A 24,692-nucleotide genomic window follows, 5' to 3' on the forward strand; every position below is an offset into this window, starting at 1 on the left:
AGGGGTTAACTGTGTCAACATGTTAATATTACCTCTGAGTGACCCTTAACGTTCCCAAGGCTTCGTAACAGTATTATACGCTCACTAGAATATACTATATAAATTCCGCGAAGTTCCGTCTTAAAACGAGAAAGTTATACTCGAATTCGTATGAGAAGGGTTAAAAGCGTCAACAGTGAAAGTTAAGGCTTTCCAAATAATTAATAAACTAACCGAGGACTTTATAAGGCGGGTAAATAACACGAGGCCCCTATCGGTAAATAACCGAGGGCCAAACCGCAAAGTTACCCCTTCAAACCCGAAAGGTCAGGTAAATCATTACGAAAGATTTCGTTATTAATTACCAGGATTTCGTAATCATTTCAAAAGATTTTAAAAATCTGAAAAACAGGCCTCTCGCGACCCGCGTTAAGTAATCGCCTAAGTGTAGGCGGGTCGCGAGCCTCCTAAAATACGCACCTGATATTTGAATATCAGGCGACCCGCGTTAAACAAGCATGGGACTTCCATGCGGGTCGCGTAAAGTGCCCAGATGCAGAAAGTTGTAACATCTTGCCTTTTGGAGCTTTTGAACGATCAAACAACCAATTAATGGAGCATGGGTGCCCCCTACTCGACCCATACCACTTAGGGACACCTGCCCATGATCCATGATCAAATGTAGGCTGAGTTGTGATGATCTTGAGGGCTTAGTTTCACTATAAATAGCCAAGTTTGGCTCATAACATTCACACAACTCAAACATACACCTCTGATCATTCTAAGGAGCTCCCAAGCACCCTTCTCTGCTCTATAATCAGCTCTCAACTTCTGTAAGTTGCCTAGATCATTTATAATTCAGTTTATGCTTAGTAAATGGCTAGAAAACAAACCGTCGTAAATACGGTTTGACTTTAAATTAAATCCATGATGATTCAGTCTTATGACGAATCAAAAGTGGTTATGAGTTGGTATTTATGTGGGTAATAAACCTCTAAAAGGGTTCCCCCTGATCACCACTCTAACTATGTCAAATATCGAGTCAAACGTGCGGTTAAAAAGTCAACAGAAAGCTATTTTAGCGATTTATGCATAACCTGTAATGTATATGTTATGAAACCTATTTTGACATTCATAAAACATGATAATAAGTATATAAACTTGTTTGCGCTCGTTTGAATCGACCATTTGCTATATTGACCCGGTTCGGAGCCGAATGTCGCAAAAGTTTGACTTTTGCTTTGACTTCAGTTCTGACCCGTTTTAGTGAGGTATAGATATACCTTAGGACTCTCTTAGGACCAGGTCACATGTTGGTATAAACCTCTGTGATCGGTTCATGAGTTATCCGAGTCTTTTACGTATTTCCGTCATTCGCCTAAAAGTTGACCGTAACGGCCTTTTGAAAATAAAACGAGTATTTCGGACACGTGAACGGACCAGAACCTTGCTTACTAAAATCTAAGCATGTCCTTAAAGTTTCACGTCAATCCGAGGTCTAGAATGAGAGTTATGCTAAATAGCGCAAATTAAAGTAAACTTTAGTAATTAACGGCGCAATTAGCATAACACCTATCTAAACCAAAATTTCGTCACCAAAACTTTTACCCACTGTATTAAAATAATATTTGGGAATTTTAAAGATTTTTAATAATTTTTACCTCGCTCATAACCTGCGGTTATGGCTACGGTTCGGTAAATACCGAATATGCCCTTTTCGGCCAAAACATGAGTTCTACAAGGTCTTTTGACCCGATTCCAATTGCTACTGATTTTAAATAATAAATAAAGTATTTTAAGTTTTATAAGCTGTTCGGGAAACTCATAATTCCTGTAGAACTCGAAAAGCTCATTAAAAGTCTTTAAAATGACCGAAAAGCCCCTACGGGGCATAATATTAACTTAAACTCGTTACGGGCGTCACGGAAGGTATCCTACTGATACCACAACCCATTTAAGGCATATTGACTTAGGAATAAGCGTACGACCCTCATGGTTAACCGTTTCGCCTACTGCGCGCACGGTTCGGCTTATGAAACTAGTTTTCATAAATTAGCCGATACGGGTCAAATTATATTATTTGAACCCCAAAATCCAGAGTGTGAACCATTAACCCATATAAAACAAGTCTCTGAACTTGTTGGGTCAGAATCACACTCCATTCTCGGTTTTCGCCTTTTCGCGCGATTAAACCATATCTATATATATCGGAACCAACCAGTCTAGGCTACGGCCATTATAACGACTCGTTAGGATTCTAAGAGGTTAATTAAAACCTTCGTTCCAGATTAGGAGCCCCAGTAAAAGCTATCGGTGATTTAATCCAAATTAAGGAAATATACTTGCAAAGGTAAATACTTTAACTTATTTCCCCTATATGGGCTTGGGTTACGGTATATTAATACCGCTTGATTGAGCATTATATTCTTCCATCGCTTAGGTGGTTAATTAAATAATATGATCGGCTCATTTAAACAGTTTTGTTTCTTATAAGCCTTTGGGGGGTTTAATGACCGTTGTCCCGGATATCCTTGGCATCATTTTACGAAATGGCCACGACCATCGACATCCCGGTGTAGGCGTACACCCGGTATAAAGTGTCGACATTAAATTAAAAGACGTAGCCGTTGGTTTTTATACTACGGTTTTACGCAATGTGGTGTGTCTATAAATCTTTAACCCGGCACGACCCGGGCTACTGAACGCATAAAAGAACATGTAAAACGTTCACAAGATTTTATTATAATTTTCCCAAGTTATAAAAGAGTTTGTGCCTTGTGCATTCAAATCAATTTTAATAAACATTTTTAAATGTGTCAGTTGAATGTATTTACCAGTGTAAACTGACGTATTTTCCCCAAAAAGATTAAGTGCAGGTACTATACGAATTTGGCTGGTATTAGCTGCCTAAGCATCACGAATAGTCTCGCAAACTCGATGCCGTATCTGAATGAACAACATTTATTTATTTTGATCCGCTGTGGATATATTCAACTTCTGTAATACATTTGATATTACAACCAGAGGTTGAAGTTTATATATTTATCTTAAGCTTCCGCTGTGCATTATATAATTGTGTGGTTTGACTATATTGTTGCCAACATCGTCACGGTAATCCCCCACCGGGCCCACCGGTGAGACACGTGGAAATCGGGGTGTGACAGATTCTCCTCCGCCGTATCTCCTCCGTCATCCGCCTCTGATGGTAGGGTTTAGGATTCGAACTTCGGAGGTGACTGTGGTGGCACCGGGCTGCTTTCACGTGGTGTCTGGCGGGCTGAGCATGAGAATTAGGGTTTGGGATTTTGGGGAAGATGAATGTTCTGTACTTTTATATGGTGATTTTATTTGGTTTATTATTTTAATTCATAATGTGTTATAATAAAAATAAAATGACTAAATTACCTCTGAGGAAAAAGATAAAATATCATGGTTTAATTTGAGGAATCTGATCTGATTTCACTTTTGGACCAAAATGACAACAAAACTGAAACCACAGGGACCCAGATACAAAAACTTTGAACTTTGGACTAAATTGGCAAAACTGGCCAAACCTCAGGGACTAAAATGGCAGTTTACTCTTATTTTAAAAAACTTCATCCTCATATTTGACATAAGATAAATCAATCTAGTCTATAAAGAACGGATCATAATATATTCTTTTAAAAAACTTCATCCTCATATTTGACGTAAGACATGCCACCGTTGTCGATCGCGATTCACGCAACAAGTTACAAGTATACATGAAAGAGAGGAAGAAAACCGTTCTCAACAGGGTTTTCATGAAGGCTGCACATGGTTCACGTCTCCTGATTTTCAGATCTCCATTATGTTGTTTTCACTCAATTTGTAACATATATATATATACATAAACGAATGCGATGAATCTGGTATGCACACCACTTTTAGCATCCTCGCGAGGCACAAGTCACACTTGCGAGTTGTGATTTACATATTGTTTACATTGTTTTCAGCAAGTTAGAAAAAATATGGCTTCTTTGTGGAAACCGTAAACCGGATTGAAAGCAAACATTTCAAAACAAATTTATAAGTTTTACTATTTATTCTTTAACATAATAATAATTTCCTGTTAAATTAAATTAGAGATTTCGTTTCAAATAGATGTAAGCTTTTTAAGCTAACTCACATCCACTAATGCTACTTTTAAATCTACATTTTTTGTACATTGTGAGACTAGAACTCTCAGCGTTATGGGTAGAGACACTTTTCCAATACACCTTGGTAGCGCTACCACTAGCTTGCACACCCACTAAACCTATTTATAAATCTACACCTTTAGTCCACCGTAGGATTAGAACCCTTAACTTTATGAAGATGGACACTAATTTAGCAGAATCGCAGGACATCAAAAGTGGGAAGTTTCTTGTTGGTTTTTCTTCCTTACTCTCGAATATGTGAACTTGGTTCTTTCAATTCTTAGGGAGAAGAAGGGTGAGAATGAATGGGAAGACCCGAGTAGTCTCTTCATTATCCGGAAGGAATTAGTCTCCTTCGAAGAACGAACAAGAAAAGGCTTTCTATTACATACAAAGAACTATTACCCGGGAATTTTTTGTGATCGACCGACTCAAACATGCATATCCCTAAACGTTACAGCCTTAAACAATATGTCCAGTGTCGTAAAACGTTAAAAGATAAAACGAAAAAACAAGTAAAAGTTGTAAATATAAAAAAGTTAAATTTAATTGCCTTCAAAAATATCCCATTTGTGTCTATACTTAACAGATTTAAAATAAAATAAAGAAAATGACAGAAAAGAAGTTTGATTAAACCGGAAATAGTTTTAATGGCTGAGTGCAGGGGCGGCTCTTATGGTGTGCGAGGAGGACTTTCGCACAAGGCCCTTGATTTCGAGGGGCATGGGATTTTACTAAACAATCCGATATATATATATATATATATATAGAGAGAGAGAGAGAGAGGAAGGTTAACGTACGTTACGGTTTAATGTACATCACGTACGACAGGTAATTACGCACGTTCATTTTGAAATCACGCACGTTATAACTCAAAAATCCAAAATCACGCATGTTGAAACACAATAATCACGCATATTGAAAACATTAATCACGCATGTTATAGAACAAATCACGCACGTTGTTGTACGTGAAGTACGTTAAGCCGTAATGTACGATATACTTTTTCTATATATATATGTTATTGTTTTTTAAATTTGTACACACATACCAAATCCAATATAAAGGCCCATTATCAAATACATTTTTATGCTTTATAATTTAACATTAGGTTTATTGGGCCCAACCCAATACTAATATGATTTTAAAAAATAAAAATAAAAAAACACTGAAACACGCTGGAAACTGAAAGGACGATTGAAGACTGAATTATTGAACGAACATCAGAAGTAGAAACATCAAAAAAGGAAACGAGCGGAAGAATTGGTGAAGTCTCAAGTCGGTGTTATGCAAAAGTTTTGGGCGCCTAATCCACCTACAGTTATTGTTGAAAATCAACAAGAAGACGTTGAAGTAGAAGTAGAACAGGAACAAGAACAAGAACAAGAACGTGTGGAAGTAGAAGACGAGGAAGAACGTGTGGAAGTAGAAGACGTTGAAAAGCAACAAGAAAATGTTGAAAAGCAACAAGAACGTGTGGATATATTTGATCCAAGGAGGTGGGAAGCACCTAATGTGGATGAGCTTAAGGTATTGGTCGCGAAAGGTCCTAAAGAGATACTAGTATTGGAAACAAGTCCTTTTGAGAATCGTTGCCTTAGTGAAGTTTCTAGCTAAACATAATTTAGCATTTTGTTGAAAAAAGGAAAAGTTGTATGAAAAAGGTAATGGTAAATTGTTTTCTTTTAGTTCCGCCAATTACTTATTTGTACTTAATTACTCATTAGAATACTATGATTTTGTCTTTATCATAATTGCATTGGTTATCAAATACTACAATTTCTGTCATTTTCGTAATTATATTGTTTATCGTTAAAGCATATGGGCACATTTTTCGAGCTCGAACATGGTACGTGAATTCTCAAAGACGCCACTGGCTGAGTGAGACATAGATTTAAGCTTTTCGTTCAGTATATATTTTAAAAAAATGTTTTATTTTGAGTTGAATAATAAAGTTTAATAAAACTATTTATTATATAGGGTGAGGATATACTAGGAAGTTTATTTTGCTAGGAAGGCTAGGAAGTAATCTTGACCATCAATTTAATTAATCAATGGCTGAGATTAAAATGGGTGAAAGTGAACAAAAAAAAAGAGGCGCGAGTTAGTTTGAGGGTATTCTAGTTCATTCAAGTCAATAGTTTCTCTTTCCTCCAATTCCCCATCGTTTTTAAAACGTTAATACCTTTTTTCATACGACAATATTTTTTTATAAAAATTACACCATAAAAACGAGCGTTTTTTTATCTTTAAAACGAGCACACTATTGCTATACTTTTGAAAAAAAAAATTGAAAACCCAGATGCGTAAAACGCAATGGATAGAACAACACACTATAACCCAGGTTCTAAAACGCAATAGGTTTTAACATGGTCATGTTTATGTTTTAACATGGTCATGTCTTTGTTCCAACATGATCATGCTTCCCTTTTAACATGATCATGTTCTTTGATGTTATTTTACACTCCAGTTCTAAAACGCAATGAAACCCAAAATCAAGATTTTGCACTACAGATTCTAAAAAGCAATGAAGCTTTAACATGGCCATGTTCATGTTTTAACATGGTCATGCTTTTGTTCCAACATGACCATGCTTCTATTTTGGCATGATCATGTTCTTTGCACCCCAGGTTGTAAAAGGCAATGAAACCAAAAATCAATATTTTGCACAATGGAGTTTTAACATAGCCATGTTTAAGTTTTAACATGGTCATGCTTTTGTTCCAACATGACCATGCTTCTATTTTAGCATGATCATGTTCTTTGCTTGTAAAACGCAATGAAACCAAAAATCAATATTTTGCACTGTAGTTCTAAAAAGCAATGAAGTTTTAACATGACCATGTTTATGTTTTAACATGGTCATGCTTTTGTTCCAACATGACCATGCTTCTCTTTTGGCATGATCATGTTTTATGCACCTCAGGTTGTAAAACGCAATGAAAACAAAAATCAATATTTTGCACTGTAGGTTCTAAAAAGCAATAGAGTTTTAACATGGCCATGTTTATCCTTTAACATGGTCATGCTTTTGTTCCAACATGACCATGTTTCTATTTTAGCATGATCATGTTATTTGCTTGTAAAACGCAATAAAACGAAAAATCAATATCAATGAAGTTTTAACATGGCCATGGCCATGTTTTAACATGGTCATGCTTTTTTTCCAACATGACCATGTTTCTACATGTTCTTTACACTCCAGGTTGTAAGACGCAATGAAACAAAAATCAATATTTTGCACTACAGGTTCTAAAAAGTAATGGAGTTTTAACATAGGTTCTAAAAAGCAATGTAGTTTTAACATGGGTATACCTTAGTTCCAACATGATCATGCCTCTGTCCAACCATGATCATGTTCTTTGCACTACAGGTTCTAAAACGCAATGAGTTTTAACGTGGTCATACCTTTGTTCCAACATGATCATGCTTCTATTTTAGCATGGCCATGTCTCTGTTTTAACATCCAGAAGAACAAAAATGAAAAGAACTCTAACTAAAACATAATGAGGTGAAAAACGCAATTGAGGTTTGATAACTAAAACGCAATGAAAATAAAATATAACATAACTTACAAAAGAACTCTGATTAACGACGGTGGACGGAAAAAGAACTCTAATACACCGTGGGGAAACTGGTGGCGGTGGATGGTGGAATGATGGTGTCAGATCTGAAAAACCCAACAGGTGGTTGAAGATGGTGGTTTCAGGTCTAGTTTCCGGCAAGATGGTGGCGATCGTAGGTCGTGGTGGTGGTGGTGGTGGTGGAGGTGGTGATGTTGGTTGTGATGTGGTAGTTTATAGTTTTGAAAATGGTGGATTTGAGTATGCGGGTAAGAGAAATGAATTGCAGATGCTGAGGTTTTTTTGAAGATGGTGAGTTTTGACCAAAATACCCCTCCTTATGTTTTTCATATTTGCCACATGTCATCCTCTTATTGCTTCCTATCCTTCCTAACGAAATTAACCTTCTATTTGATCTTTTCCCTTATTATATATGCATGCATAATATTTTTTCTAAAAAAAAGAAAGAAACAAAGACAACGGGTGTTCGGTGTTTGTTGTCTTTGACTCCTTGTGGGCCTATTTACATTAATGTAACCAAAGCCCATCCATGATTGGTCATTCTACGTTAGTGAACCCAACCCAAATAAGTGGTGATACCACTATGCTTGAATTTGTTAAGTTGTTAACTATAAGACCACAAATAAATAACCCAGTCCATTCACTACAAGAGGATTTGCTTTTGTAAACACAATGGATAAACAACCCCTCATCATGTATGTTGTTTATATAATCCGTTTCTATACATATCTTCCTACTTCCAATCATGTGCTCGCTACATTCATCGCGTTTGTTTCGTTATCATCATGGTTCACCTTCTGGTTTAGATCTCTGTTGTTGTTGACTGATACGAGTCGCTTGTTTGACAAAAATAGTATAATTTAACATTTTAGCATAGTTTTCAGTTTCATTGTTGGAACCAAAACAAAGCTAATCAATAAAAGAATCATGGAAACTAAAACCTAATAATGTTTATCTTATCCAATGAACTCAGCATCATAGCCTTTTGTTTGTTCTAGGACATTTTTTGTTTGATGGTAGTGCTTCTGACTCTTTGGACATTAGTGAACGCAATGTAGATGAAGCCTCCCCCTTACCTCTTTCTTGTTCCTGAGATATTTAATTAACAAATAACAAAGTAATAATTAATTTACGTTTTGAAAATGCTAGAGAAAAGTTAGAACATGAGGTTGAAATATTGCTTACTATTTGTTTAGAGGAAACTGTATTTGGTACATCAGACTTGATAAGTTCAATCTGTGTAGAAAAAAGAGCCGATACGGGCCTATGGTCGGAGAACTTGCTCTCGCTACGGAAATAAGAATGTTGTTTTACTCCTTTTCCATACCATAAGATCCTGTCACACCTGTTCCATGAACGGCATAATTACATGATGCCTTGTTTTTATAACGCAATATAAATATCGTATGATGAAGGCATTGGAGTAGATTTTGATACCATGCCGGTGTCCTTTGTTTTTCTCCTGCTCGACTAGGAAGTGTACCGGAGTACCTATTGCTGTTGAATGTGGAATACTTATATGTAGGTGCAAATTTTATGTTCCCTTCTCTCCACCCTTGAAACACTCCACCATCTCCGAGTTCTTGCCTTAGCTGATCAAACTCTTGAAGGGCACTCCAGTCTTGCTTTTTTATTAGCTCCCTAGCTAAATCATTTTCCAAGTATAACCTGTAGTTGAGATCCCCAAACCAGAATATTTGGCTGTTCCATGAAACGATACATATTACAATCTTTGAATCACTTCTTTCGATAATCAAAGGACTCATGTAAATGTGCCAAAATGGATGGATGGGTCAGACTTGTTAGATAATTGGTCAAAATGAGTATCTATGTGGAGTTGGGTTGACCCCAAACGTTGATCATCTATAAGGGAAAAATCACCAAAATGGCCTGACCTTTTAGTTTGGCAAAATAGTCTTAACTTTTAAAATTTTCCAATCAACGAGTGGACTTAACAAGTGTCACTTGGCGCAACAGATTGAATATTGGCACAACAGATTTCCGTCTAGTGCAACATATCCATTCTCCTATGTCAGGTTAACATATGTTGCGTCAACGCAATAGGGTGTGCCATGTACTGAAAGAATTTATTAACTAAAAACACAAAAAGTCAAATGATATTTTCGTAAATGAAAAAGTCAAGGCTATTTTATCAAATTTGTTGGTCAAAATGGCCCTTTCGGTGATTTTGCCATTTGTACTTGATTTTTTATCCAGAAAGTGAAGATTTAAAACATTATTTGTCTGACTGTTTTTGGTTAAAAGAACACTATATTTTATCCAGAAAATGAAGATTTAAAACACTATTTGTCTTAACTGTTTTTGGTTAAAAGAACATTATATTATCTCACTAATAGTATAGTTTTACAATAGAATAATTCATAAATGGACAACTTTTCCTTTTAGCTAACATTTTTTTTTATTTTACCAAGTTAACCCTGTTAAAGAGAAATCATAACCCAAATGATCATATTTATAAGTAAACGGATTGAAATTATCACATATTGACACACACACTACTTACTCGTGTCCTAGGATTGTGAGAGGTTGAGGCGTGCATTCATCTAGAAACTGTCGAGTGAAAGTCGTTCGTTTAAAGATCTCAGAAACTTGGTAATTCCTTCTCCCCTCATCCCCTTTCTTCTCACCAGAAGCCAAGTGAGCAACAACAAAGCAGAAGCTTGTTCCTTCAATGGACATGCTAACCGCCACCGACCCTTTGTTTCCCAAATAACCCATAATCCCACATGCCACAGCACTCACTTTCACTCTTGATATATTATACTTCTCGAACAATGATGTATTTATCCACACACTTATGAACACTCCTACCATCTTCTTGCTTGCCATTAATGTGTACCTACCACAACGGTTAACAACCTCTTCATCTTCTACACTTGTCATTGATGTTTCACCTAAAGCATTGTTGAAATAGTTATAGTTCTCACAATTCACTGGATCTTCTAGCGTAGGTGTCGTCCATCGGCATGCACATTTGTTGTTAAGTATTTGTCCAATCAACAAGTTCCAGTTTGTTGCTTCAGTCATATCTTCTCCTCCGATCACAGTCTTCGCTTTCAACGGTACAATTTCTTGAAATCTATATACATAGAAAACAACTAATCATTAAACTAATTAATCTTAAGCATAGTATTTTACTATTTTAAGCGATCGAAAGAGTGAAACAATAAGTAAGCACCCGAGAACATAGATGTCGGCGGATTCTTTAACATTCAGCCATTCATCTAAATCCACAGCCAAACTCCCAACTGGAGATCTTCCTGCAACATTCCAAGTAGCCACAAATATCCTGAAACAAAAACATATGTACATTTGTAACTAAATACCAAATAATTTATAAACATCATCTACATGATACATAAAATGTAACTAAATACCAAATAATTTATAAACATCATCTACATAATTACCAAAATTAAATTAATTACCGCAATTCATCGGTTAAAATGCACGGATCAATCTCCGATGACATAAACGAAGCATCCTCATCATATTCATCTCCAGACTCATCTGCAAAGTTAATAAAAGCTATTCTAGTGAATTTAACAACATGAAGGAAAAAGGTAAGTATGAGTTTGAAAGATAGTTTAGTTATTACCTGAAATATGTTTGGAATAAGAAGAAGGAGGTTTGGAGTAGTTGTGTTTTCGAGAAAACCAATGGGGGATTTTTCTGGTTTTGATTCGAGGTTTGTAGTGGTTATCCATGTAACGAGGTGGAAGGGACCATGCTATTATAAGTTTTATGGAATGTTTTTGATCATGGTTGATGAAGAAATGGTGTTGGGGATGTTGTATTCATCGCCCACCATAGAGAGTTAAAGGCAGAAAGAGACGACTATAGGAACACTTTGGAAAAATCACAAGGCCAACACCATGAGATGGATCTTAGCTAGCGATGATCCCGATTGACAAATATATATATCAATATTAGCATTTATTAATATACATGGTCAAAGCTTCCTTATTTAATGCAACCATCCAACTAATTATTATGGTTTTTTTTTTTAATGGCAATTTGGATTATTGACGGATTACTCGAGTATTATTGTGTCATCAACAGAACTACCCGATCATATCCATCTCCACTAGGCATAATACATATTCACCAATTAAGAAATAGACCCAAAAAATATGGAAAAAACCCGTGGGAATCGAACGTAGGACATATTGATCCCAAAGTTCTATCACACCCCCAAATTGCTATTAGGCTATATAGTCATGGACTATTATGATTTTCTTTACATGTGCATAAGACCTTGTGTAATGGGGCGGCACATCACGGCGTTTCCGGCTATGGCGCCCCATAGCGCCGCGGAACATCGCTACAGGTGGCGCTATGGGGGTTTAAATCTTGGCTCTCGTGATCCTCTTCGCGGCTTTTTCATCTGCATAATCTTTCCCCCCACTCACACACATATATATACATACATATGTATGTATGTATAATTAAAGGGGTTATATAACCCCCTTACCACTACACCCTCTTGCGATATAACGCCCCTTTCTTACGCATTTCGTCACTTGTCGCATAAAGCCCCCAAATGGGTTTTATGACTACACATGGCCTAATAGCTTTAGTTCGGGGTAAAAATTATTTATGAAAAAGCGTAACTAGTAAAATATAACTATTAGGTTGTTACACCGTGTCTTACCCGGGTTGAATAAAAAAATAAAATCAAATAGTTAGTAACGAAGGTTTAAGAGTTGTAAAACGGTATTTTTAAAATACTTTTGAGATGTGTGAATAATTGTGTCATGTATGATAAAATGTGTGATGTTTACCAACTTTATGAATATGAAAGCATTTGATCCATCAATTAGATAATCTGCATAATTAACTTTTTTATAAGTTTAGCATTCACAAGAAAATATAAGTGTATGATCAACTTTCTCATAAATTTCAGCAGTCATATTAAACACTGTTTTGTGATGTTTTTTTTATAATTGATTGAATAATATATTGATGAGGCATGGAAAATCAAATCCCTAAATATTCGGTTTATAAAAATGAAAATTAATGGAATCTTAATTAAATGATTTGATATTATGATTGAAATATATATACGAAAATAAACTAATGACAACGTAATTTGTGATAATAGTATTTAAAATAACAAACAATTAGAAAATTAGTTGTATTCGTCTTATAATAATATAAAACTTGTAAGTATATAAAAATTATTAAATCCTCATTGTAAGGAAAGATATTACATAATAAAATAAGATACTAAATGTTAATCTAAATTGAATAGTAATATAAAAGTTGTATATTTGGTTAAATAAAAACAGCTTTAAAAAATAAAATTAATTTACCTAGTCCTAATTGTAAGGAAAGATATTACAAAATATTGTATTGATATTTAATAGTATATTTCCTAAATAACATATATAATTACGACATATGCCGTATATAATTAGCAATAGTTACCATTATGTCCAAGAAGACTATAGAAAAGTGACAAGATTAGGAAGAAAGTAAAGTTTAAGGTAAAAAGCATATATTGATATCCAGTTATCCACTTTTGCTGATACAGTTTAGCCTTCGATGTATTGCATACATAAAAAATGAAAAATGATATGTCCACATTAGAATCATGCATGTATTAATTTTTAACTTATACTCTGTATTTACAATGAAGCTTATATCACATCAAACAAAAGATCTGTATTTAAAGCTCACTTGCGGTAGATTGGTGGTCCACCAAATTCCTTGTGAATTATGAAGGAAATTAATTGGGTTGGGACCTCAGAATAAATGAAGGATAGGGCTACATTCGGTAACGGCACATATGACTTTAATATGAGAACGAAGGTTGATTATTGGATTTTTTTTTCACACACATATAAATACACAAATACGTCGTTCCTATATTAAAGTGATTTATTCATATGAAACACATATAGAATTTAAGACATGACATGTGCATTTTAGTGCAAGACTTTATATGTGTATGACTATCAAATAAAATGTGGGTTAGAAGCACCCTTAGGGTGTCCGGAGTGGGCGGCAAATCCACTCGGCAAAGTTGGTTTACCGCGCGGTAACACCGTCGCCGGTGGGTTTTGCCGCTCGGTGAAGATGGAGACGCGGTAATGGGTTGCCGAAGTGGGGAGAGGGAGGGAATGAGAGAGAGAGGGGGTGTGTGTAGTGGGGTCCATGTCATCTCAACCAATTACACATTTTTTCTTTTTTTTAATAGTTTATCAATTCATGAAGTGTCTAACAATTGTCAACCATTTTAGCATAGTTTAAACAATTAAGGTTGAATGACATGGCACACTCTCATTGGTTGATTTTGAAGTTTACCACTTTCAAGTGTCTAACCACTCCCTACACCCTTATACATCAGACACACGATCGCGATTACTTGTTTCCCTAATTTTAGGGGCCCATCTCTCAAATCTGCCCCCATTCAATACAGTCTTAATGTTTCCTTCAAACAAAATCTGTGTAAAATCGAAGAAGCAAATGAAACGGTGGGAACAATTAATCATGGTTAGAATGATTTCGTCATCTATTGTAGTAGTGAATGCTAATTTTACTTCTCGAGTGAATCCAGCAATTGAAGCATGCGTGCGTTTCCATCCCACCCACTGATTTTTAGGCTTACTGAATGCTCATGCCATGAATCGTCTGTGGGATTGAATGGGATTCGGGATTTAATTCTTTGGCCGATTGAATGCTTCTGTACTTCCCCTTCTGCTTCTGTTTGTTCTTCATCACTCCCACAATTAACATCTACTTCCAATTTTAATTCAACAAACCCTTGGATTACATAAGTCGTGTTAATCGATTGTTGTTGTTGTTGTTTTTGTTATGATTGATTCAATTGTTTGGTGTAACAGCATCATTGCATTATGGATTCAGGTGGAGACAAGAGCAATCCCCAATTGAAACAAGGTATATTGTAAAACCTCTTCAATTTTGTTCAATTATGCCCTGGTTTTAGGGATTTTGTTGTTTCGATTATAATGTTTAATTACTTACTGGATGAGGTTCAAATTTTGCTGATCTTTGTGTGTAGATCAAATTAGTGTGTTTTCAGTTCAAAATTGATATGAATTTGTTTAAAGTTTAAGAGAAATAAAGTATACTTATATAGAAAGATGAGTAAAAATGGATAATATGTAGTTATGTAGACCTCTTGGAAATGAAGTTGTTGGGCTTGATTAGTTATGTAGACCAAAGTGTGGGTGAGATTTTTGAGGAAGTCCCGAGCTCATGAAAAAGTGCCTTCAGCCAGAGTAGTTCTACAACAGTATCAGCAAGAGCTTTATATTCAGGTTCGGTTGAAGACCTGGAGACAGTTCTCTGTTTGCAAGCAGTCCAGGAGATGAGATTCGAGCCCAGATAAACTACAAATCCCCCGTGGACCGACGATCGACAGGACATCCAGCCTAGTCAGAGTCTATAAAATGTGTTGATAACAGTAACCTGCCAATGTGCATCAATGAAGGCATGAAGTAAAGAGCCTGAGTTGTGACGAATAAGTAGACCGAGATCAAACGTGCCTTTCAGGTAACGAAGAACTCGTTTGACAGCAGACCAGTGATTCTCGGTAGGCGCATGCATGAACTGACACACTTTATTTACCGCAAAGGCAATGTCAGGTCGGGAGAGAGTAGAGTACAGTAAGGCGCCCACGATTTGACGATACTTTGTTGGATCTGATAAAAGGGGACTGTCATCAAGTGTCAATACCTGAGAGGTGCTCATAAGAGAATTCACTGGTTTGCAGTCTGAGAGGCCAGCACGCTGTAGAATGTCCAAGATGTACTTTCGTTGTAACAACGAAACATTTTTCTGATGGTGGAGGACTTCAATTCCCAAGACGTAGTGAAGTTGGCCCAAATCTTTTATAGCAAAAGAGGCGTTTAATTGCTTAATGATACCTGAGATGGCCGAGTTGTTGTTGCCAGTGATGATAATATCATCGACATAAACCAGAATGTAAACAAAGGTTGCACCATGTATGAGAATAAAGAAGGAGGGATCCGTTTTGGACCCTTGAAAACCCAGCTGCTAGAGAACAGTAGAAAGCCGATGGAACCAGGATTTGGGCGCTTGTTTGAGCCCATACTGTCACACCCCAACCAATGGCGGAAACATCGGGATGAGACGAAGTGTGAAGATTGCTCGAGACATCATAACGCTAATAATTGTGACAAGTATTTAAATAATCCGATTTCATTTCATAAGATAAATTGTCAACATTACAAGAAATTCAAATACAACAAGTTTAACAAAAATAACATAACAACATAACAAAATTGATACAACATATTAAACCCTAACGTCTATATGTGTATCTAGGCATCAACGCTACTTCTTTTCTTAGCATCATCCTCATCAACCTGTAACATGTTTAAAATAATTCAATGCAAAAGCAAAGGCGAGTATACAAGTTTGGTACATACATAGCAAAAGATAAGTTTTAAACAATTCCTCATAGCAAGCATGTAATTCAAGATAAACATTTAAACATGGCATGTGTCTAACATATTGATGGATGGGTTTAGGAATGTGATTTATATGTGTTTAATGTCTAATCTTATGCATATTTGGTTGTTTATATGTGTGGAATTGGATAACTATGAGAAAATAATGTTTTGTAGGCTAAATACGAAGATTGGATGAGTTTTGGGGAATGTTAATGGATTGAAAATGAAGATATTAGAAGATGGCATGATAGAGGGTTGAATTACGAAGACGTGGGCGAAAACGGTGCGTAAAACGGAGCTAAAACGAAGAAGCTATGAAGAAAACAATTTTGGAAGAATCTGCCGACCGTAAGCTACGGTTCACTAACTGTAAGCTACGGTTGGGTGCTGATGTTGGTCAGAATTCTGAAACTGTAAGCTACGGTTCCCAAACCGTAGCCTACGGTTTGGGTTACGGAAAAACGTGAATTTGAGGGTTTTTATGATATATTAGGGTTGGCTAATGTGGGCAATCATGATCATTCATACACAATCGATCCTAGGCTTCAAGATACTCAAGATTCAAGGTTTCTTCCATCCAATTCCATCAAGATTCTAAATTCCATCACCGAATCAACCATGATTTCTTCATCAAATCAAGCTTTTGAAGATTCTTCGTGCAAGATGAGCGGCTAAACTTTTTATGGTTTCCTCCGGATGGAGGGTTTTTGTAAGTTAATGAATATTATGTGTTGATACAATTGTTTTGACTTGGTGATCTAAGCATTCGATGCTTTTCACCATTGATTTGATGTCTTGATTGTAACCAATTGCATTTATTTAAACCTTAATTTCTAAGCATTCAGTTCCCGAGAGTTCTAGTAATTGGGATATATTTGACATGGGGTTAGGGTTTGTAAATTGTAATTGATAATCATTCGATAACCTCCCGTTATGTATTGACCGGAGTACTTAGTCGTTGATTATCACAATTAGTTAATCAGGTTTAACACCTATGTCTATGTAGGTAACGATTAAACACATAGTTGAAGTTAACTGGAAAACCTAAAATCTGGAGGAACCATCTTTTCTTCCATTGATTTAAAACACAATTTTTATTCGTTAATTTAGCTATTTCTCAAGATCAAACAAACCGATTTTCTAGTTCTGTAGTAGTTAATTGAAACTTTTCATTACAACACTTTCCACAATCCTCCTCTGGTTCGATATCCGACTTACTCTAGCTACTAGTTTATTTCGGTTTTTGCATGTCACTAACGACAGACATCAAAATGGCGCCGTTGCCGGGGAGGCGTGCGCAAAGTGCTTAGTGTTAAGTTCTAGTTTAGTTAAATATCCAAAAATCCAAAAATAGTGTCTTTCTAGTTTGTTCTGTTTTGTTCGGATTTACGCGAGGTTTTCTTGTTTTTGTTTGTGCAGGTGATCTAGTAAGTGTATGCATCATACTCGAAATTCCGGGAAGTCATCACCATTAGTGTTCGACCCAGAGATCGAGAGAACAGTAAAGCATACAAAACGAGTACTACATCGTGAGAACAAGATTCTACAATCACCTATACCAACATCTAAAGCAATGGAGAACTTAGCAACACCGGACAAACAACCCGCAACTTCACAACCACAACAATTCTCGCCAACACCTACCCAACCTTCACCAAACACTACCATACCAGTTCCACCACAACAACCGCAATCTACACAACCTACCTCTACATCTCCAATACCATCATTATCAACCTTTTTCCCAAACTTTGATAACAATCAACCAACTTCCACCCAAACAACATCTCTTCAACACCCAACTACAACCCAGACTGTCAATTTACAGCAGTCGTCTCCTTATGTTAGAATCATTCGTGATGACACTCCATCACCGATTCAAACTCAAGCACCTAATGCAACATCAATTCCGTCAGCCACTCGACCGGTTATTTCACAGCAAAGTCAGCCAATGCCAAATCTTTATAGATCAACCATTTATGATCAAGGAAATAACTCAGGAGATTTTGATGATGGCTATGAGGAATATGATAACTACATGGGTCAAAACGAGAGACAAATGGTTAACACGGGTAGCTATGAGAGGCAAACAGTCGGATTGGGTGTGGCCGAGAGAGTCAATCAAGGGAACGTAGGGTATCAACAATATGTGCAACCAACGCTAATACAACAACAGATACCAAAACAATATCATCAACCTGACCCACTCAATCAGCAGCCTGCTCCGAGAAGGCCGGTGGTGGACATTCCATTACCACCGCTGGTACCTCAGATGCAGGGTCAGGCAAGACCGCTGCCACGAAACCTACACCGACCGGTGATTTTACCGGAAGGAATTCCACGACGAAATAATCAAGGTCCAGTTCGGGGCATAGAGAGCCACTTCAGGCCTGGTATAGTTAACAACCCATCACCGGTTGTGATCCCGCAATTACAAGGAGGGCGGTCAATCGAAGTTCGAACGCAATCAATATCCAGTCTGCCTAAGTTTCATGGTCACGCACATGAAGAACCATATTTACACATTGCTGCATATGATGCACGTTGCAACACAATCAGCAGCCAAGGTTTCTCAGTTGATGATGTGAAATTGGTACTTTTTCAATTCACACTTGAAGACAAAGCACAGCAATGGTTTCATTCGCTATCGTCAGCTTCGATATTCACATGGGGCGAAATGCAGCAACAATTTTTAGATGAGTTCTATACTCATTTGCGTACTAACAATGCAAGGAAGGATATTCGAGGGTTTCGACAACAGCCCGGTGAGTTATTTCACGAAGCGTTCAATCGTTTCAAAATGATGCTCAAGAACTGTCCACATCATGAGATATATTTGTGGGAGCTTATTAATACATTCCACGAAGGCCTAACAGATGAAGATGCAAGGGATGTAAATTCAATATCCAATGGTACGTTTGGAACGAATTACGAAGAGGATGATTGGGAATATTTAGAAAGAACCGCAAGGGCGTCAAAACGCAAAGCTCAATCTTCTAGAAGTGCACGACATTCGACAGTGAAGGCTGCAGACCAGTTACCGGAGACTGGGGGACCATACCCGTTGTGTGGTCATTGTGGGGATATAGGGCACATTGCTGATCAGTGCCCTAGCATTATCGGTAATCTGGATGAGGTGAATATGATGCAGGGTAGTGGGAACAGGTATTCGGGTTCCCAAGGCAACAATCAGTATTACCAGCCCCGAACTCAAAATAACTATCAGAGGGAAAATAACGTCGGTTATCAAAGGAACTACCAGCAAGGTAATGGTCAGGTGAATAATGATATGATGGAGATGTTGAAAGCAATTCAACTTGATTTACAAAATCAAAGGCTTGAATTGAAAAATCTTGCTCAAAAGGATGAGATGCGAGATAAAGCTGTTCAGTCATTAACCACACAAATGGCCCAACTTGCAACCGATGTGAAGGAGTTGAAACAGCAAAACGGGAAGCTTCCCAGTGACACTCAAACGAACCCCAAGAACGGGAAGAATATACCAGTCAGAGGGGTAAGTTTCGTTCCTAAAAACAATTTGAATGATAAATTTTTAACTTCTTCTGTCTCCCATGTGATTGCAGGTTTAAGTGGCGCAAATGAGGATGGAGATGGGTGTGACTCAGGAGAGCCGGTCGTCCCGATTCGAGTGGGAAAGTTCAAAATCCACAAGGCATTGTTGGATTATGGAGCTGGGATGAGTGTTCTTCCCGGTAGCCTTTATGACCAGTATGACTTTGGTCCGTTACACGCAATTGATCAAATGGCCATGTTTGCGGATGCGAGTTTAAAGCAACCTCGAGGGGTTGTAAAGGATGTGGTAATTCAGCTCGGCGAGTTCTACTACTCGGTCGATTTTATGGTGGTTGATTATGCACCCGCACCGACCTACGCACAACCGAAGGTAATTTTGGGTCGCCCATTTCTGTATACAGCAAATGCACAAATTGACTGCAGGAATGGAATGGTAATTTTAAGTTACAAGAATCGTAAGCTATATTTCAATGTATTTTTAAAATCTATTGCTTATGATCTTCTGAATGATGTGAGTCCCAAAGGTGCTACTAATGAGATTGGTTCGAGTGGAGGTAATTTTTGCAGGTCTGAGTTAACGAATGATGGAAGGCAGGTGAACAAGACAGCTGTGAGAGGAAGAGCAATTGCAGGAAAACCACCCGATGGTGGGAGTGAGTGGGGCAACAAGGCTGAAGTTGAACTCAACTGGCGTGGAGCTGCGAACCTTCCACAAGATTGGACGATGATGTATGGAGAGAAATGGGGAGGCAAGCGTTCAGATGAACCTCCCTGAGTACGTCAGGTACGGTCTGGCTGAAGACCTAAAACTTAGCGCTCTCGGGAGGCAGCCCGAGGATGTAGAGCAATGTACCTTGTTTTGTGTTGTTTTGTTTTGGTGTTGTGTTTGTGTTTTGACAGGTTCTTGATTCTATATTCACGGATGCAATAATTCAAGTGTGGGGATGTTTCGCAACATCCCTGGTAAGATATCAAAGAATCGATGGAATGCGTCTATTCTGGTTAAAGAACAACAACAACATCACTACAGACACATGATCAGGTGCATGTGTTTATCTTTATTACCTTATTTTTGGTGTGTTTTGTTGTTTTTGGTTGTGTGAAACTTTGTTTTGTTTATGGGATGTGTGTCGTTTGGTTTGTTTGTGATGAGTTAGCCGCTTATTTAGGATTGTTGGTTTGTTTTTTATGTCTGTCGTTAGTGACATGCAAAAACCGAAATAAACTAGTAGCTAGAGTAAGTCGGATATCGAACCAGAGGAGGATTGTGGAAAGTGTTGTAATGAAAAGTTTCAATTAACTACTACAGAACTAGAAAATCGGTTTGTTTGATTTTGAGAAATAGCTAAATTAACGAATAAAAATTGTGTTTTAAATCAATGGAAGAAAAGATGGTTCCTCCAGATTTCAGGTTTTCCAGTTAACTTCAACTATGTGTTTAATCGTTACCTACATAGACATAGGTGTTAAACCTGATTAACTAATTGTGATAATCAACGACTAAGTACTCCGGTCAATACATAACGGGAGGTTATCGAATGATTATCAATTACAATTTACAAACCCTAACCCCATGTCAAATATATCCCAATTACTAGAACTCTCGGGAACTGAATGCTTAGAAATTAAGGTTTAAATAAATGCAATTGGTTACAATCAAGAAATCAAATCAATGGTGAAAAGCATCGAATGCTTAGATCACCAAGTCAAAACAATTGTATCAACACATAATATTCATTAACTTACAAAAACCCTCCATGCGGAGGAAACCATAAAAAGTTTAGCCGCTCATCTTGCACGAAGAATCTTCAAAAGCTTGATTTGATGAAGAAATCATGGTTGATTCGGTGATGGAATTTAGAATCTTGATGGAATTGGATGGAAGAAACCTTGAATCTTGAGTATCTTGAAGCCTAGGATCGATTGTGTATGAATGATCATGATTGCCCACATTAGCCAACCCTAATATATCATAAAAACCCTCAAATTCACGTTTTTCCGTAACCCAAACCGTAGGCTACGGTTTGGGAACCGTAGCTTACAGTTTCAGAATTCTGACCAACATCAGCACCCAACCGTAGCTTACAGTTAGTGAACCGTAGGTTACGGTCGGCAGATTCTTCCAAAATTGTTTTCTTCATAGCTTCTTCGTTTTAGCTCCGTTTTACGCACCGTTTTCGCCCACGTCTTCGTAATTCAACCCTCTATCATGCCATCTTCTAATATCTTCATTTTCAATCCATTAACATTCCCCAAAACTCATCCAATCTTCGTATTTAGCCTACAAAACATCATTTTCTCATAGTTATCCAATTCCACACATATAAACAACCAAATATGCATAAGATTAGACATTAAACACATATAAATCACATTCCTAAACCCATCCATCACATCCCCACACTTACCTTTACTTGTCCTCAAGCAAACCAACTAGAACTAGTCACCATAGCAACACCATCTTTAAACCCCTTAACCGGTTCAACCTGTTCAGTCCCAAGTCATACCCATCCCATAGACTGACACAATCGAGATTGACAGTCTGACAAGTGAATGATGCAATTTCAAAACTCAAGACTTGTCTATCTAAAACTAACATGTTTACAATTAACACATGCTACACACCCCTCACAATGTACTCTCCTCTCGGGTTAATATCTGGACTAGCATGTAATGTGCTAGTATATAAACCCTCAATAAGCAAACATGAAATCCTGTAATCATAGGCTTGTATGACAATCACACCTCCACTGTATCACCTAACATGCCACACATCAAAAGGACTTTCAGGTTTTGGGCTTAGGGTAAAGGTAGGAAATTATTTTTGAGTTTTTTTTTCTTTTCTAATTGGCTCACAAACAATAACCAAACCGTGATAACTTTATTCAAACACAACTTACACTATTGGGTTGGTTTCTACCCAAGAACATAGACGATATTCATACACTTCTATTTTTGTCCTTTTCTTCTTTTTTCTCATTTTTTTCACATATTTTTCTATTTTTTTTCTTTTTCAAATTTCCTTCTTTTTTCTTCATAACAATATCATCACGGTCGGTTTTTTTTCACAATAGACAATGGGCGAACAAACGAAAGGTAATTAGGCTCAACAGGGCTACTAAGGGAGATTTGGTGACCAACACAAGAGAAACACAAACATAAAGGTGTAAAGGGAAATCCTAATGCCTTTATCATATATGTGCACATGTCAAACCCACAGTCTCAACATGTATCGAATCATACAAGTTCTAACACAGAATGGCACGTAGCCTACACTCAACAAATGAATTCATCATATAATGTATCCTATCCATCTACAGGCTCAAGATCTCACCAAGAAAGGGTAAAAAGGTTAACGACATGTAGCATATGCAATTAAAAACATGTTAACCCTAGATAGACATCGCTTTTCAACTCATTTCCTATAAAATACTTGTCAAACCTACTCTCATGAAACTTAAAGGGACAACCATGACAAGGGACTAATCTATTGTACTACCGGTAAGAAGCCTATTAGTGATTGAAACTTCAGGTTTTCGTATTTAATTAGCTTGTTTAAGGCGATGAAAAATTTTAAAAATTTTAAAAATTTTCAATTTTTACCAATTTTCTTCGATTTCAACCACTTTCAATCTCTTCAAAGCTTTATCCATGAATCCCTTCCCGGGCTCCCCCATCCCTACACTTGGGATACATTGTCCCCAATGTATGGTGCTTTTAATATATAAGCCCGGGAAAACAAACCAACAATCCTAAATAAGCGGCTAACTCATCACAAACAAACCAAACGACACACATCCCATAAACAAAACAAAGTTTCACACAACCAAAAACAACAAAACACACCAAAAATAAGGTAATAAAGATAAACACATGCACCTGATCATGTGTCTGTAGTGATGTTGTTGTTGTTCTTTAACCAGAATAGACGCATTCCATCGATTCTTTGATATCTTACCAGGGATGTTGCGAAACATCCCCACACTTGAATTATTGCATCCGTGAAGATAGAATCAAGAACCTGTCAAAACACAAACACAACACCAAAACAAAACAACACAAAACAAGGTACATTGCTTTACATCCTCGGGCTGCCTCCCGAGAGCGCTAAGTTTTAGGTCTTCAGCCAGACCGTACCTGACGTACTCAGGGAGGTTCATCTGAACGCTTGCCTCCCCATTTCTCTCCATACATCATCGTCCAATCTTGTGGAAGGTTCGCAGCTCCACGCCAGTTGAGTTCAACTTCAGCCTTGTTGCCCCACTCACTCCCACCATCGGGTGGTTTTCCTGCAATTGCTCTTCCTCTCACAGCTGTCTTGTTCACCTACCTTCCATCATTCGTTAACTCAGACCTGCAAAAATTACCTCCACTCGAACCAATCTCATTAGTAGCACCTTTGGGACTCACATCATTCAGAAGATCATAAGCAATAGATTTTAAAAATACATTGAAATATAGCTTACGATTCTTGTAACTTAAAATTACCATTCCATTCCTGCAGTCAATTTGTGCATTTGCTGTATACAGAAATGGGCGACCCAAAATTACCTTCGGTTGTGCGTAGGTCGGTGCGGGTGCATAATCAACCACCATAAAATCGACCGAGTAGTAGAACTCGCCGAGCTGAATTACCACATCCTTTACAACCCCTCGAGGTTGCTTTAAACTCGCATCCGCAAACATGGCCATTTGATCAATTGCGTGTAACGGACCAAAGTCATACTGGTCATAAAGGCTACCGGGAAGAACACTCATCCCAGCTCCATAATCCAACAATGCCTTGTGGATTTTGAACTTTCCCACTCGAATCGGGACGACCGGCTCTCCTGAGTCACACCCATCTCCATCCTCATTTGCGCCACTTAAACCTGCAATCACATGGGAGACAGAAGAAGTTAAAAATTTATCATTCAAATTGTTTTTAGGAACGAAACTTACCCCGCTGACTGGTATATTCTTCCCGTTCTTGG

At 37.3% G+C, this 24,692-nt stretch overlaps 1 protein-coding gene across 1 annotated transcript; it reads right to left on the reverse strand.

Moving 5' to 3' along the window:
* Window positions 1–8,560: 8,560 nt before the first annotated feature.
* Window positions 8,561–11,646, reverse strand: LOC110903984 (type I inositol polyphosphate 5-phosphatase 4). The gene is made up of 7 exons (XM_022149790.2): window positions 11,340–11,646; window positions 11,170–11,251; window positions 10,920–11,030; window positions 10,245–10,820; window positions 9,158–9,421; window positions 8,906–9,065; window positions 8,561–8,809 (listed from the first exon to the last, which is right to left on the reverse strand). Exons 1-7 carry the CDS (start codon window positions 11,446–11,448, stop codon window positions 8,696–8,698), a joined length of 1,416 nt encoding a protein of 471 aa, XP_022005482.1. The 5' UTR covers window positions 11,449–11,646; the 3' UTR covers window positions 8,561–8,695.
* Window positions 11,647–24,692: the final 13,046 nt, after the last annotated feature.

This window comes from Helianthus annuus, chromosome 14 (assembly GCF_002127325.2).
Source record: "Helianthus annuus cultivar XRQ/B chromosome 14, HanXRQr2.0-SUNRISE, whole genome shotgun sequence".
Classification (NCBI taxonomy): Eukaryota; Viridiplantae; Streptophyta; class Magnoliopsida; order Asterales; family Asteraceae; genus Helianthus; species Helianthus annuus.